General features: G+C 38.4%; 1 protein-coding gene across 5 annotated transcripts in view; it reads right to left on the reverse strand.

Annotated features, from left to right (window-relative positions):
• The window catches only part of DCP1B (decapping mRNA 1B), a 77965-nt gene that overhangs the window by 29121 nt on the left and 32550 nt on the right, over positions 1-16294 (reverse strand). For all 5 annotated transcript variants that reach the window (XM_037148602.2, XM_053662792.1, XM_037148606.2 and 2 more), the window contains exons 4-5: positions 11756-11822; positions 9239-9374 (exon numbers count right to left, since the gene is read on the reverse strand). In XM_037148602.2, coding sequence (XP_037004497.2) covers positions 9239-9374; positions 11756-11822 — 203 coding nt within the window. The remainder of the gene's footprint in view (positions 1-9238; positions 9375-11755; positions 11823-16294) is intronic.

Raw genomic sequence — 16294 nt, forward strand, 5'->3', positions numbered from 1 at the left:
TCTTTGCTTGGCTGGTTATATTATATTGTTTGACAGGTTTCCCCTGTTCTCTCATTCATAGTGTATCACTAATTTACTGTCCTTCAATTCACCTATGTTCAATTAGCACAGTACTCAAGGTCCAATACTTCCTATTCTTGTTATCCAGATAACACAGATGCTATCATATGATTGTTGCTCCATTATTATTGTAAATAATAGCTGTTCCATACAATTGTAAATACTACACAGCACCCCTTCCAGATCTTAGCCCACTTCACAGTTTCCTGAACTCTATTACTGTAGTGGTTAACTCTATTCTCTCACACACTACACCTATTTACTATCCTTTATTATCACCTTACCTCAGAATCTGATCTTTCACAACCTCACTGATTTCTAATTCCAACTCACAATCCTTCTTTCCCCAATAAGTGTCTATCTTCTTTCCATCCTTTCTAAAAAGTGGCTAGTTGGGGGGTATATCACGGTTAACACTATATAGCCAAAGGATCTCCTATCTCTTCTTTACTGTCTGCTATTGTAAATAGCATACATTACCCTCTTGCTGTCTTAAACCATTTGGCCTTACCCCTCTAAATGATCACAAAAAAGAGCAGGTGGAAGCGGTGAACACCAAGATGCCTGAAGGACACTGCACCACTGAATCTCACAGGTGTTCTACCACAGAAGCTCATACCACAAACTCAGGGAGTCAGAACAGATCAATTTAAGAAGCTGAGGCTAACAAGAAGAGTCTCACAAACAATGGGAAGACAAAGAAACAATCCTCAAATGAAAAGAAAGAAGGAAACCACAAAGAATGTTAAATGAAATACAGGCAACTCAACTATCAGATATTGAGTTCAAAGCAATGGTTATCAGGAAGCTCAATGAGCTCACAGCAAATTACAAGAAACTACAGGGAAACTACAATGAACTCACTGAAAACTATACCAACATGAAAAAGGAAATAGAAACTATCAACAATGGCCAAGAGGAAATGAAGAATACAATTTCTGAAGTGAAGAACACAGTAGAAGGAATCAAAAGCAGAATCGATGAAACAGAAGATTGGATCAGTGAGTTGGAGGACAAAATAGAAAAAAACTCCCAGAAAGAGTAAGAAAAGGAAAAGAGGCTCAGAAAGAATGAAGAAGGGTTAAGAGAAGTGCAAGACAATATGAAACTTAATAATATCCGAATAATAGGGATACCAGAAGGAGAAGAAGAAGAGAAAGGGATAGGAAACCTGTTTGAAAAAGTAATGATGGAAAACTTCCCTAATTTGATGACAGAAAAAGTCACACAAATCCAGGAATCACAGAGAGTCCCAATCAAGAGGAACCCAAAGAGGCCCACTTCAAGACACATCATCATTAAAATGGCAAAATTCCAAGACAAAGAGAGAATCTTAAAGGCAGCAAGGGAGAAAAAAGAAATAACATACAAGGGAGCCATGATAAAGTTAGCAACTGACTTCTCAATGGAAATGCTCCAAGCCAGAAGAGAATGGCAAGAAATATTCCAAGTAATGAGAACCGGAGGACTACAACCAAGGCTACTTTACCCAGCAAGGCTCTCAATCAAGATAGAAGGCCAAATAAGGAGCTTTACAGACAAAAGAACTCTAAAAGAATACACCTCCACCAAACCAGCTTTACAAGACACGCTAAAGGGACTGCTTTAAGGAAAGGAAGGAAAAAAGAGAGAGGAACACAAGTATGAAAATAACAATGAATAAGAACCTATCAATAATAACCTTAAACATTAATGGATTAAATGCTCCAATTAAAAGACAGAATAGCTGAATGGATAAGAAAGCATGACCCAGACATATGCTGCCTACAAGAGACCCACCTCAGGACAAAAGACCTACACAGATTGAAAGCAAAGGGCTGGAAACAAATTTTCCAAGCAAACAGACAGGAAAAAAAAAAAAGCCAGGGTACCAATACGCATATCAGACAAAACAGACTTCAAAAAAAAGGGCCATAAAGAAAGACCCAGAAGGTCACTTCATAATACTCAAGAGAAAAATCCACCAAGAAGACATAAACATTCTAAATATATATGTACTCAATGTAAGAGCACCCAAATACATAAAGAAAACCTTAGAGGACTTCAAGAAAGATACTGACAGCAACACAATTATAGTAGGGGATTTTAACACCCCACTATCAAAAATGGACAAATCTTCCTAACAAAATATCAACAAAGATATTGTGTCATTGAACAATGCCCTAGATGAAATGGACTTAACCGATATATATATATATATATATATATATATATATAGCCCTTCATCCCAAAGAAGCTAAATACACATCCTTTTCAAATGTACATGGAACATTTTCATAGATAGACCACATGATATGACACAAAACAAGCCTCAACAAATTCAAGAAAATTGAAATCAAACCAAGCATTTTCTCCAACCGCAAGGGATTGAAACTAGAAACCAACCCCAAAGCAAAAAAACCCAAACACTCAAAATCATGGAGATTGAATATCATGCTATTACACAATGAATGGGTCAAAAATGAAATTAGAGAAAAAAATCAAAAAGTTTCTGGAAACAAATGTAAATGAACTCACAAAAACCTCAAAATTTACAAGACACAGTGAAGGCAGTCCTGAGAGGGAAGTTCACAGCAATACAGGCCTACCTAAAAAAGATAGAAACATTTCAAAAAAACAACCTAACCCTACACCTACAAGACCTCAAGGAACAACAACAAAGACAGCCCAGAGCAAGCAGAAGGAAGGAAATAACCAAGATCAGAGCAGAATTAAATGACATAGACATGAAAAGCACAATTCTAAGGATCAATGAATCCAGGAACTGGTTCTTTGAAAAGATAAACAAGATCAACAAGCCTTTAAGCAGGTTCATCAAGAAAAAGAGAGGACCCAAATAAACACAATCAGAAATGAAAGAGGAGAGATTACAACTGACACCACAGAAATACAAAGGATTGTAAGAAATTGCTGTGAAGAACTGTATACCAAGAAATTTGAAAACATAGGTGAAATGGACAAATTTCTAGAAAAATATAATCTTACAAAACTCAATGAAGAAGAATCAGAAAGCCTGAACAAACCAATAACAGCAGATGAAATTGAAACAGGAATAAAAAAATTCCTGACCCACAAAAGCCCTGGACCAGATGGTTTCACAGGAGAATTCTACAAAGCATTTAAGGAAGAGCTAACCCCTATTCTTCACAGACTATTCCAAAAAATCCAAAATGATGGAAGACTCCCAAACTCTTTTTATGAAGCTAGCATTATCCTAATCTCAAAACCAGATAAAGACACAACAAAGAAAGAAAACCTCAGGCCAATATCACTAATGAACATAGACGCTAAAATCCTCAACAAAATATTGGCAAACTGTATCCAACAATACATTAAAAAAAATCATACACCATGACCAAGTGGGATTCATTTCAGGGATGCAAGGATGGTTCAGCATTCACAAATCAGTAAATGTAATACACTACATAAACAAAAGCAAAGACAAAAAACACATGATCATATCAATAGACGCGGAAAAACATTTGATAAGGTACAGCACCCATTTATGATAAAAACACTGAGCAAAATGGGAAAAGAGAGAGCATTCCTCAATATAATAAAGGCCATATATAAGAGACCTACAGACAATATCATACTTAATGGGCAAAAACTAAAAGCTTTTCCACTAAGATCAGGAACAAGACAAGGTTGTCCACTTTCACCACTTCTATTCAATATAGTATTAGAAGTCCTAACCACAGCAATCAGACAATAAAAGGCATCCAAATCAGAAAAGAGGAAACAAAATTGTCATTGTTTAAAAATGACATGATAGTGTACATATAAAATCCTACAGACTCCATCTAAAAACTGCTCGACTTAATAAAATAAATGAATTCGGTAAAACAGCAGGATATAAAGTCAATATCCAGAAATCAAAGGTGTTTTTGTATACCAACAATGAAACAACAGAAGCAGAAGTCAAGAAAAAAATCCCTTTTGATATGGCAAAAAGAAAATTAAATACCTAGGAATAAACCTAACCAAACAGGTAAAAGACCTGTATGCAGAAAACTACACAACATTGAAGAAAGAAATCAAGAAAGACACAAATGGAAACATATACTGTGTTCATGGATTGGAAGAATTAGCATCATCAAAATGTCCATACTACTCAAAGCAATTTACAGATTCAATGTAATACCTATTAAAGTATCAATGGCATATTTCAAAGACATAGAACAAACACTTCAAAAATTTATATGGAACCATAAATGACCCCAAACAGCTGCTGCAATTTTGAGAAAGATGAGCAAAGTAGGAGGGATCACAATCCCTGATACCAAACTGTATTACAAGGCTACTGTAATCAAAACAGCCTGTTTCTGGCATAAAAAGAGACACAAGGACCAATGGAACAGAACAGAAAGCCCAGAAATAAATCCAAGTCTCTATGGGCAATTAATATTCAACAAAGGGGTCAGCAACATAAAATGGAGTAAAGATAGCCTCTTCAACAAATGGTGTTGGGAGAACTGGACAGCTACATGCAAAAAATGAAACTCGAGCACCAACTTACACCATACACAAAAAATAAATTCAAGGTGGATAAAAGACTTAAACATAAGCCGTAACACCATTAAAATCCTACAGGAGAACATAGGCAAAAAAATCTCAGATATTTCATGCAGCAACATTTTTACTGATATGTCCCCTACAGCAAGAAACATAAAGGAAAGAGTAAACGAATGGAATCTCATCAAAATAAAAAGCTTCTGCACAGCTAAAGGAAATAGTATTAAAATAAAAAGAGAACCAACTGTATGGGAAAACATATTTGCCAATGATACCGCAGACAAGGGTTTAATCTCCAAAATATACAAAGAATTTACATGACTCCACTCTAAGAAGACAAGCAACCCAATTAAAAAATGGGCAAAGGACTTGAAAAGACACTTCTCCAAGGAGGACATACAGAGGATCCAGAGACACATGAAAAGATGCTCAATATCGCTAGCTATCAGAGAGATGCAAAATAAAACTACAATGAGATACCACTTCACATCAGTCAGAATGGCCATCATAAATAAAGCAACCAACAACAAGTGTTGGAGAGGTTGTGGAGAAAAGGGAACCCTAGTGCACTGTTGGTGGGACTGCAGACTGGTACAACGACTATGGAAAACAGTATACATTTTTCTCAGAAAAGGAAAAATGGATTTGCCTTTTGACCTAGCAATTCCACTGCTAGGATTATACCCTAAGAACCCTGAAACACCAATCCAAAATAACCTCTGCACCCCAGTGTTCATAGCAGCACAATTTACAATAGCCAAGTGCTGGAAGCAACCTAGGTGCCCATCAGTAAATGAGTGGATCAAAAAACTATGATACATTTACACAATGGAATACTATAGCGCAGAAAGAAAGAAGGATCTCCTACCCTTTGCAACAGCATGGATGGAACTGGAAAGCATTATGCTAAGGTGGTGGAAGACAAATACCATATGATCTCAGCTTTAACGGGAACCTAAACAACAAAACAATCAAACAAGCAAAATATAACCAAAGACACGGAAACACAGAACAGGCTGACAGTGTCCAGAGGGGAGAGAATTTCAGGGGAAAAGGGGAAGGGTTTACAGGAACCCTTCCTGTATAAAGTATAAAAGACATGTGGACAAAAACTGGGAGGGGGGATGGAAATGGAAGGGAGGGGAGAAGGCTGGGTGGGTGGGTTGGGAGTAAAAGATAGAAAACTATACTTGAACAACAATTAAAATAAAAATAAGTTTTAAGAAAAGATGCACCCACCCCAAATTTGGGAGGAAAAGGGGGTGCATCTTATAGTCTGAATGTAGCATACCTGGCTGGCAGGGGTGGGGGATGGGGAGGGCGGCAGTGAAGTGGAGTCACAGGAAACAGGAGCAGGGTCACTGGGGCAGGAAGCCGGAGGTGCTAGGAGTGCAGCATTGCTGTGGGCTCTGGGCTGGGAGGAGGGGTGTCTCGGCAGTGTGAAGCAAGGGAGGCAGGAGCAGAGTCCTTGCTATGGCATACTATAGTGATAGGGAGGAGGGTACAGGTGGTACAGGTGTGTAAAGAGAAGAAAGCCTGTGGCGCCCTTATGTGCCTCCATCACGTGACTGGTATGTCCCCTATTAACATTAACATAGGCAAATTCTACTGCAGGGTCACCTGTCAATGTGGCCCTGCAGTTGTTGCAAAAGTACAGCTCCCATCATACTTGGGCAGGTTGGGATGATGGGAGCTGTAATTTGGCAACAGCTGCAGAGCCACACGGGTTGTGCAAAACTGCTGTCCCCATACAAGAGTGTTGTGTAACCTGTGGCCCTCCAGCAGCAGATCTCCCCCATAACAATGTCAGCAGCAGATCCCCCCATAACAGTGTGTCATCCACTGATGTTATCAGCTAAAGTACCCCCCATAACTATGAAGGACACAGTGCTGCTTGTTCTGTCATTACCATACTTTGTTGTAGAAAGATACAATAGTGTCCTGTAGTCTCCTGCTGAATCTACTGTAATTGTGGAAAGATGTCAAAGCAGAAAAGGATTTCATATAAAATCCCTTTTAAACTGGAGGTAGTGAAGTACAACCAGAACATAGGAACAGAGCAGCAGAGAGACACTTTGGACCACCTCCAACCATGAAAATGACATGGTAATGGAGGACACAGGAGGATCAACTGCAAAAAACAGACAAAACAAAAACAATGTTTTCGTGGCATGCTGCCAAATGGCCCCAGTTAGAAGTGGATATGAAAGAGTGGATCACATGTCATGGGAACAATGGCTTTTTAGTAGCCACAAAAATGATCATATATGAAGCCAAACATCTTGCTGCAGAGAAAGGTGTTGAGGACTTCACTGGATCACCATCATGGTGCCACAGGTTTATGAAGAGATGTGGCCTTGCTATGAGCACCAAAACCAGGACTCCACAAAAAACGCCTATAGAATATGAATCCAAGATTGCATATTTTCACAAATTTGTACTGGATGCAAGAAAGAAAAATGGATTTGAAATAAACCAATTGGGAACATGGATAAAGTCCAGTTAATATCCTGTTAATGTTTGATGGAACACCTTCTTTGATATTCCATCAAACAAGACTGCTGATGTGATATAACCGTGAAAACCTCAGGGCATGCTAAAACACATTACGCAGTTGTGTTGTCCTGCTGGCAACAAACTGCTACCAATGCTGATTTTCAAGAGAAAAAAACATGCCAAAAGAGGCAATCCCAAGAGGAGTTACTGTTTATGTTCATGACAAAGGATGGATGGTTGAAAATGGCATGAAGATATAGATAGAAAAAGTGTGGTCCAAATGTCCTGGAGGGCTTCTGAAAAAACCTGCTCTGTTAGTGCTTGACCAGTTTAGGACACATATCACTAAAGCCACAAAAGAGAGATTTAAAGAAGAGAAAACCCATCTAGCCTGCAGGGCTTACAGTCAGTTGCAACCTTTGGGCATTTCCATCAACAAGCCACTTAAAGTTTTCATGAGAGAAGAGTGGAACAAATGGATGGCTGCTGGAGATCCTGATCTGACAACTGGACAAATGAAGAGGCCCACGATTACCCAAGTTTGTGAGTGGGTGAAAAGCTCATGGAGGTCAGTTAAGGATGAAACTGTTGTGAGGCCCTGCAAAAAAATGTGGCACCAGCAATGCCTTACATGGCTCTGAAGATGACATCCTCTATGCACAGAGTGAAGACAGTGATACTAGTGATTCTGAGGAACTGAGCTTCATAAATGTGGACAGTAGTGACGAGGAGTGCTTGAGGTTCCCTGATGATTAGAGGAGTTTCTGTACTTAAAGCTTAAAGTCAGTAATAATGGTTGTTAATGCTGCTGTTGAATTCTGTTTACATTCCCATTGGTGATATTTCGCCAATGGGTGTAATTACATAGTATTGGTGATATTATGTTCTTTATGTTATTAAATATTTTACATTTTTTTGCTTTAAAAATTTCCCCTATTTTCTTCCTCTAAAACCTAGGTGTGTCTTATAGTCCAAAAAATATGGTAAATTTTGGGGGGAGTCAAAAGTTATATGTGGATTTTCAACTGTGTGTGTAGGGTGGTCAGTGCCCCTAACCCCTACATTGTTAAAGGGTCCATAGTACTCATTTATTATATCCCATGACAGCTGAAAAATTACATTTTGCTTGTGGTTTTTTAAAGCCATGCAACAGATTTATTTTATTTCATGTAATTAAATTAATGCCTTTTGGGTTTTGTATTACAGTTAGGAAGATTTCTCCTTTCCCAGATTATAAAGAAATCCATACAAGTTTTCTTCTGGTATTCAAATAAAACTTGAATAGTTTATTTTTACATTTAAATTTCTCAAACATTTGAAATTTATCCTGCATAAAGCATGGGATACATATCTATTTTTGTATTTTTCCAAATGGCTACCAGTTATCCCAACATCATTTTATTTAAAAATCTATTCAGGTAACTGACTTGGGATTTTCATCTTTATCATATCCTAAATTTCTTATACATGGGGTCTCATTTTGGACTTCCTCATCTGTCCCACTGGTCTACCTGGTCGTTTACGTGTAACACCAATACCACACTGTTTTAAGTGTTTAGGCTTTAATGACTTCACATGAGGTGGTAGAGCTTGTTCCCCCTTCTCTCACACCCAGTATTGCTCTTCTTTGCCAGGGTTTTCCCCATTCTTCGTTGTGTATTTTTCCACATGAACCATACAGTCAACTTGTCTGACCCCAGAAAGGAAGAAAGAAACCAGTTTGTATTTGTTTAAGAATCATCCTATATTTATAGATTCATTTATGGGGAAGTGAGAATCTGAAGTTTTATCTCCTTATCTAAGATGATGACATTTATTTCCATTTGTTGAAGTCTATTTTTATGGCTTTCAGGAGTGTTTAAAAGTTTTCTTTATATAGGTTTTGCTTCCTTGAATTTTAATTCAAAGAATTTATATTAGTTTGTTATGGGGTCTTCTAGTAAATCTTTTGATTGGATACTATTTGTATGTATGAAGGTTACTGATTTCTCAGACTACCTTTTAATCCATTTGAAAGCAAACAGTCTTTTTTTAGCCTATTAAAAGCAAATATTTTATTTTTCACATGATTTTGTTTGGTGGAAGGAAGAGCAGTTAAGTCTTTCTTAATGAGTATATTCCCTCTGTGGGAATTAAGTATGTATCACAAGGGAACAGAAAAACTCACCTTTGTATATTCATCTTTGGCCTTGGTGAGCATTCGTAAGATATCTACTTCCTTCCCCTCTCCTGAACTGAGGATCATTGGGGAGACTCCTGCTCCAGCTCCTTGATGGGCTCTCAACTGTTCATACTGAGTTAGGCTAGAAAAGTAGAGGGGAAGATCCATGCAAGAAAAACCAATTCAACACAAATGATTTTTAAAAATCATTCAGTTCTCATCCACTTGTTTTTGTCCTGTTATACTATTAGAAATAAGACTGCTTAAGAACTAACAGAAGAAAGGTAAGACTTAAAGTCATGCGTACACTGACTTGATACGAGTCTAGAATAATGGCGGACAAACTCCAGCCTGCAGGCCAAATCAGCCTCTACTGCCCCCCTGACAAACACAGCCCCTGTGTGTACGGCTGTTTTCTCACACCAACTGCAGAGTGGAGTAGCTGTGACACAGTCAAGTATAGCCTTGAAAAAAAAAAGTGACTATCTGGCCTCTTAAAGAAAAAGTTTGCCGACTCATTTAGAGCATTTGAAAGGACTATTCCTTGCTGAGAAAACCCAATTTCAGAATTCTGGAAGACTGAGCAAGCTGCATGGAAAATTATACTTTCCCCCTTCATTCCAAAGTGCCTTGAAGTCAAAAGAAGTTTAATTCCAGTGATTCAAATCCTGTGCTTCCCTAGCAGTTCAGAAACACAGTGGAGATTACATTCTAGAAAAGGGGCGTTAAAAAAACAGATCAATGAGGCATGTCTTCCGTGTTCCTGAAAACACTACAGAAGGGAGACTGGATTGCTTCTATATGCTGCTAGGTAGCAATGATAAAAATTCTTTTTCCTTTTGTGTGCTTTGACTTTCAGCTCAATTTCTTTTATAATTGCCGTGAAGTTTGTGGCCAAAGAGATCTGAGAATTTATTGAGATTTAATTCTAACTGAGGAAGGGCTGGAATCCATACAAATCAGCTGCTTATTGCTGCTAGTCAACAATCAATTTCCTGCCCCAGCTGCTAAGTAATTACTGCAGAATGCTAACAATTTTAACATGGCCTCTTGGCTGAGCTACAGGGTAATTTTTAATCTACATAAAATCCTGCTATTATTATCCATTGCACAGTTTACAACAACATGAATGTTCTAGGAACTAGCTGTTATAGTGGTAAGTACCAGTTTGAACACACTTAATCAGCATCTGAAACCTGAGCTAGTTGCCTAAAATTAGCTATCACAAGCTAGATTTTCAGAAATCAATTATAAAAAGTGCTCCCCAAGTTTTTTTTGGGGGGTCACTTTTTAGTAACTTCATTGCCCAAGATTTAAAATTGGATTTTTTTTTGCATACAGAACTGCTTTGTCGAATTGTGTGGGCAACAGCCATACTATGTGCTTAGCTGAGTCCAGTCACCACCTGAGACACAGCACAAGTGGGAAACATTTCATTCTGAAGCTCCAGGGGTGTCCAATCTTTTGGTATCTCTACACCACACTGGAAGAAGAGTTGTCTTAGGCCACATATTAAATATATTGCAACATGTAATCACAAAAAAAAATCTCATAATGTTTTAAGTACATTTATGATTTTGTGTTGGGCCCCATTCACAGCCACCCTGGGCTGCATGCGACCCCCAGGGTTGCAGGTTGGAGACCCCTGCTAAACCATCCCCATAAACATCAGGGAAATAACTGCCTCACAGCACGCAGCCCCAGGCTCAAGAATTGATCAAAAAGTTGACCAATTACAGAGAAGGCAGCATGCTTACCTGGGCCCTCCTTTCTATGTAACCAGTGAAGCCAAGAGTGGGGAAATCAGGCAGCAATTTAAGTTCTCCAAAATGCAGAATGGGACAAAGCACAAGGTATCATGAGATTAGAAGAAAAAGAGACTGAAGTGGGGGGTGGAGAGAGACTATCTACTGACCACTAAACTAATATTAACTCAGGTAATTACAAAGAGATGGAAAACAAAGACTATTTAAAGCACTTACAGTGCTGGAGGTGTGAGGAAATTCTGAGCCTCTACAACCACCATGTGCAATTGTGAAGGAAAGCATTTAGGGCAGGAAGGAAAATGAAAGACCTGAGAGAATCTGGAGCTGCCTTTCCAAATGACTCTCAATGTTCTTTTTACTAATAGACATACTGATAACTTTCAAAGGAAAAACTGCTAAACCACAAATAAGGAAGATATTAAGGAAAACTGCCATCTGGAACAACTCATATTACAGGTATCTCCCACATGCAGAAAAAAATGAGGTGAGCCATTCCACATGATAAATGTTACCTAGAGAAAATGTAAAAGTTGTATTTATGTCTATTCTTCATTTATAAAGTAGTACATGTCTACGCCCATACCACCCTGAACGCGCCCGATCTCATCTAAAGTAGTACTAAATGTTTTCATAACTACTTGAAAAGGATTGCATTAGAGATATATTCTGTTAAGATTATGGTGTAGTAACACATCCCTAGAAATACAAACAAAAGCACTAGGTCCTGAAAAATGGTATGTAGTGTTTCAGCACTTACTTTTTCATAAGCTCTGCAATTCTTTGGCACTCTTCCTTATCATAAAACCAAATTCCATAAATGGACACTACAAAAAACACATCAAACAAATCATGAGCATCTTCAAAACTACAAAATGGAAAAAAAATTCCATCTTGAAAATATATACAATTATTGAATAAATGAAACCAATCATTGGAATTAAAGCTTGAAAACCTAGCACCGGAATTTTTTAAGTCCCAGAGAAATCTGTAATGGTCTTATGCAAACACCCACATCCGATAATGTTGCCCTTAAAAATACAGTACCTGAGTATAATAGGCATTTGGGAAATGCATCTTAACAAATGACTAGAGATTGAAAGTGAAATCAGAATTTCTAAACACCTGGCTTCGAAGTGTAATATTTCTATAGTCCATTTGCACATTTCACACACATTATTTCATCTTTGTTTTCAAGTATTCAGAAACCTGATACACAAATGAGGCCTAAAAACTCCTCTCCCTTCTTCTTGAAATGTTAATTGAAATTGGCTTTGTAAGATGTAAGTTAGGTTAGTGTACAAGAAAAATTAAAGTCAGTAATAAATCTCTGACTTCTAAATGTCTGTACAGAAAATTTACAACTACTGAAAGCTTAGAAATGACTATCATTTAGTAATGAATGAAAAATGTGGTGTAATATAGCTGCTACTGATTCATTTAACAATTTGCAAATGAACTGTATACTTTGGTATGGGCCTATCTGCATTATTTTTATAGCACAGGCTAAGCAGTTTTAAGTACATGTGTAAATACCTACTTGAGGATCTAGTAGTATTAATCATGTAAATATTGCACTCACTACACATACATTTTAAAATCTTCATTGAAAATAGCAGCAGTGTTATAATAAGGCAATGAAAATCAACAAAACATATTTTAAAAGGAAAAACATTTTTAATTTATACTTTTAAAACATTTAATGATGTGAATATTATTTGGTCATTAAAATGGCTGTGACATTTTAACTATGACTTTTTTTCCCACTCATTCACCAATGCCTCAATGTGGAGTTCCTGCTTCTTGTCAGTAAAGATTAAGATATCAAAAGGTACAGGAAATGTCTTTTTAGTGCTATTTTAAGCAAATATTTTAAAAGGAACCTATTAAATCTGAATTATTAACTTGACAAAAGGTAGGAATGGGTTTTTAACTTTTTTTTGCATTTGTAACTATTTATTTTATTTTATTATTTATTTATTTTTATTAATTATGCCATTACAGTTGTGCTATTTCCCCCCTTCATTCCCCTCCACCCTACCCCCCGTCCCCACCATTACCCCCCCTTTAGTTTATGACCATGCGTCTCAAGTTCTTTAGATTCTATATTTCCCATACTATTCTTGCCCCCCCATCTATTTTCTATCTACTGTCTATGCTACTTATTTTCTGTACCTTCTCCCCCCTTCTCCTTCTCCCACTCCCCTGTTGCTAACCCTCCTTGAGATCTTCATTTCTATGTTTCTGCTCCTGATCTAGCTGTCCTTTTAGTTTGCTTTTCTTTTAGGTGTGGTTGTTAATAACTGTGAGTTTGTTGTCCTTTCACTGTTCATGTTTCTTTAACTTCTTTTTCTTAGATAAGTCCCTTTAACATTTCATATAATAAGGGCTTGGTGATGGTGAACTCCTTGAATTTGATCTTATCTGAGAAGCACTTTATCTGTCCTTCCATTCTAAATGAAAGTTTTGCTGGATAGAGCAATCTTGGTTGTAGGTCTTTGGATTTCATGACTTGGAATACCTCTTTCCAGCCCCTTCTTGCCTGTAAGGTCTCTTTTGAGAAATCTGCTGACAGTCTGATGGGAACTCCTTTGTAGGTGACTATCCCCTTAGCTCTTGCTGCTTCTAGGATTCTCTCCTTCATTTTAATTTTGGCTAATGTAATTATGATGTGCCTTGGTGTGTTCCTTCTTGGGTCCAACTTCTTTGGGACTCTCTGAGCTTCCTGGATTTCCTGGAAGTCTATTTCCTTTGCCAGATTGGGGAAATTCTCCTTTATTATTTGTTCAAATAAGTTTTCCACTGGTGGCTGTTCCTTTCCCCCTTCTGGTACCCCTATAGTTCAGATGTTGGAGAGTTTAAAGCTGTCCCGGAGGTTCCTAAGACTCTCCTCATTTTTTTTAATTCTTGCTTCTTGACTCTTTTCTGTTTGGCCATTATTTGCTTTCTTCTGGTCCACTCCATTGATTTGAGTCCCAGTTTCCTTTTCATCGCTATTGGTTTCCTGTGCAATTCCATTCATTTCAATTAGTTTTGCCTTCATATGTTTCTCTAATTTGTGGCTATAATCAACCAGTTCTGTGAGGGTCCTGATCACCAGTGTTTTAAACTGTGCGTCTGAGAGTTTTGCTATTTCTTCATCGCTTAGATTTATAGGTTCTAGGGCTTTGAGCTCTTCTTGAGCCATTTTTGGTCTGTTCGCACCCGTTAAGTATGAGGAGCGGAGCCTGGGACTCCCAGGTCACTGGGTTGTGATGCTGTATGTGGGGGCGTGGTCAGAGCGGGGAAATGGCGACCCTTTGGTCGCTGGGTTATGACGCTGCATGTGGAGGTGGGGTCAGAGAGGGGAGCTGGCACGCCCTCTGCTGCCGTCTGCCACAGGGGACTGCTGGGTCCGGTCCAATCGCCCACTCCCTCGCCTGTCCACCGGTCCACCCGCGCACGAATGCGCGACCATAGTCAACCCACAGCCCTGCTCCTTCGCTGTTTCCCTGTGGCCGCTCGCTGGGTCGCTCACCAGGTCCAACTCTGCACCTGGTTTCCACACGCCCAAGTCTGTCCGATGGAGTTTTCCTGTGCAACCCCGCTCTGCCAGCTGCTGGTTTCGCCCCTCTTACCGGTCAGGCTGAAGAATTTGTTGTTATCAGACTTCCGAAAAGTTCAATTTTCTGTGTCTGGCTGTGTTTTCTGTTGCTAATATTTAGTTGTCTCTAAACTTGGTTGTGTGAGAAAGCACGGCGTCTCCACCTATGCCTCCATCTTGGTGGAAGTCGGGTTTTTAACTTTTTTGTATGAATGAGTGTGCCAGGAATCTTTATCTTACCCACCTGCATGTGTAAAGGGGAAAAAATGGAAGAAACCAGCTTTTTCTTGAAAGGGATTGTTTTACCCTCTTAAAAATACATACACATATTGCCCTTTAATACAATGACAATCTTTCAAAGGAAGACTGAGTTCTAAAGCCAATGTGCTGTAACAGCCTTTATGTCAAAAAGAAATTCTTTCATCTGAAGATCATTAAATATGTATCTTGAAACTTTTTACTCAAGGCTGTTTCCAGTCCATCAATATTAATTGCCTACCCTGATCGCCTACATAGATGCCTACATACTAACCCACCTAGCTTCATGTTTTTTGTAAGTACCTGACATTCAACTGCTTAATAAGTCTGAATGCCTTTATGTGTTTTGGTGGCTTTAATCTTAGTTACAAAACTAGGGACCTAATTGATTTTTCAGTTACCCATTTCATTCCCTGGAGACTGAGTCTTTCACAGCTATCAAAGGAGAAAGGTGACAGTGCAGCTAAAAAATTCGAGGCCCAATGGCAGAAAAAAAAACCCAGCCACTTATGTCTCATCAATAGAAGATGTTAGTAGAAATATTTTGGTATCATTTTTTTGATGTTACACATTGGTGGCACTTGACATAAGAAACTAGATTTTCATAAGGGGAAGATGCCAAGGATACTGTTGATACAAAAAGAAATGCAATTTGACAATATCATTACTAGGAGGTAACCAAAATGTAAATTTAGGGAGGGAAAATGCTATGAAAACATCTTTCAGATGTCAAAGAATGAAGGAAGACTGTGTTTGTAGGTGATTATATATGACATTGTGGAGGTTTCTTTAGGACATGACCATGTATCTCTAAGCAACTTGACTTTAAGATTAAAATGGACCACTTTGAAATAGCTCTTTTCAATGTAGTTAATTTTTAGTTTGAACATAAAATTTAAATAGCTAAGTGGGTGTGGGGCACCGTAGAGAACAGATTTACCAACAGCCCTGGCTACTGAAAGGTAGCACCAAGATAAAATGTAACACTGGGCCTAATTTTTTCTCCCTAAAATAGTTTTGCCACTTGAGCTGCATTCCACTGGGAAAGGGGAAGTGAATTATATTAAAGTGCACATTCCAACTAAAGTTTTCTGTCTCGTAGGCCCAAGGTCCACCAACCCCTGGACAAACCTATCACTCTTCTACCCAAGAGGGCGTATCACAGCAGCCTGTGGTGACAAATATAAACCAGAGATCGTCATGCCTTTGGGAGGTGATGAACTGACAGGCTGACAGAAACCATTAACCTCACATTTCAATCACAGTTTTCCTGTAAAGACACTGGGGGAGAGGCCCATCCTTAGGTAGGCAGTGAGCACAGCAGGGAAGAAAGAAAAAGACAAGGCTGAAAAAAACCACAAAGAGGTGTGGTTTTTAGGATTCTAAAACTTAACATTATACTGTCACATTTGCAGTGATACGCCAATGTGGCCACATCAACTGGCACAGCACTAAAAT

This window comes from Artibeus jamaicensis, unplaced genomic scaffold (genome assembly GCF_021234435.1).
Source record: "Artibeus jamaicensis isolate MK-2021 breed Jamaican fruit bat unplaced genomic scaffold, CSHL_Jam_final contig_1028, whole genome shotgun sequence".
Lineage (NCBI taxonomy): Eukaryota > Metazoa > Chordata > Mammalia > Chiroptera > Phyllostomidae > Artibeus > Artibeus jamaicensis.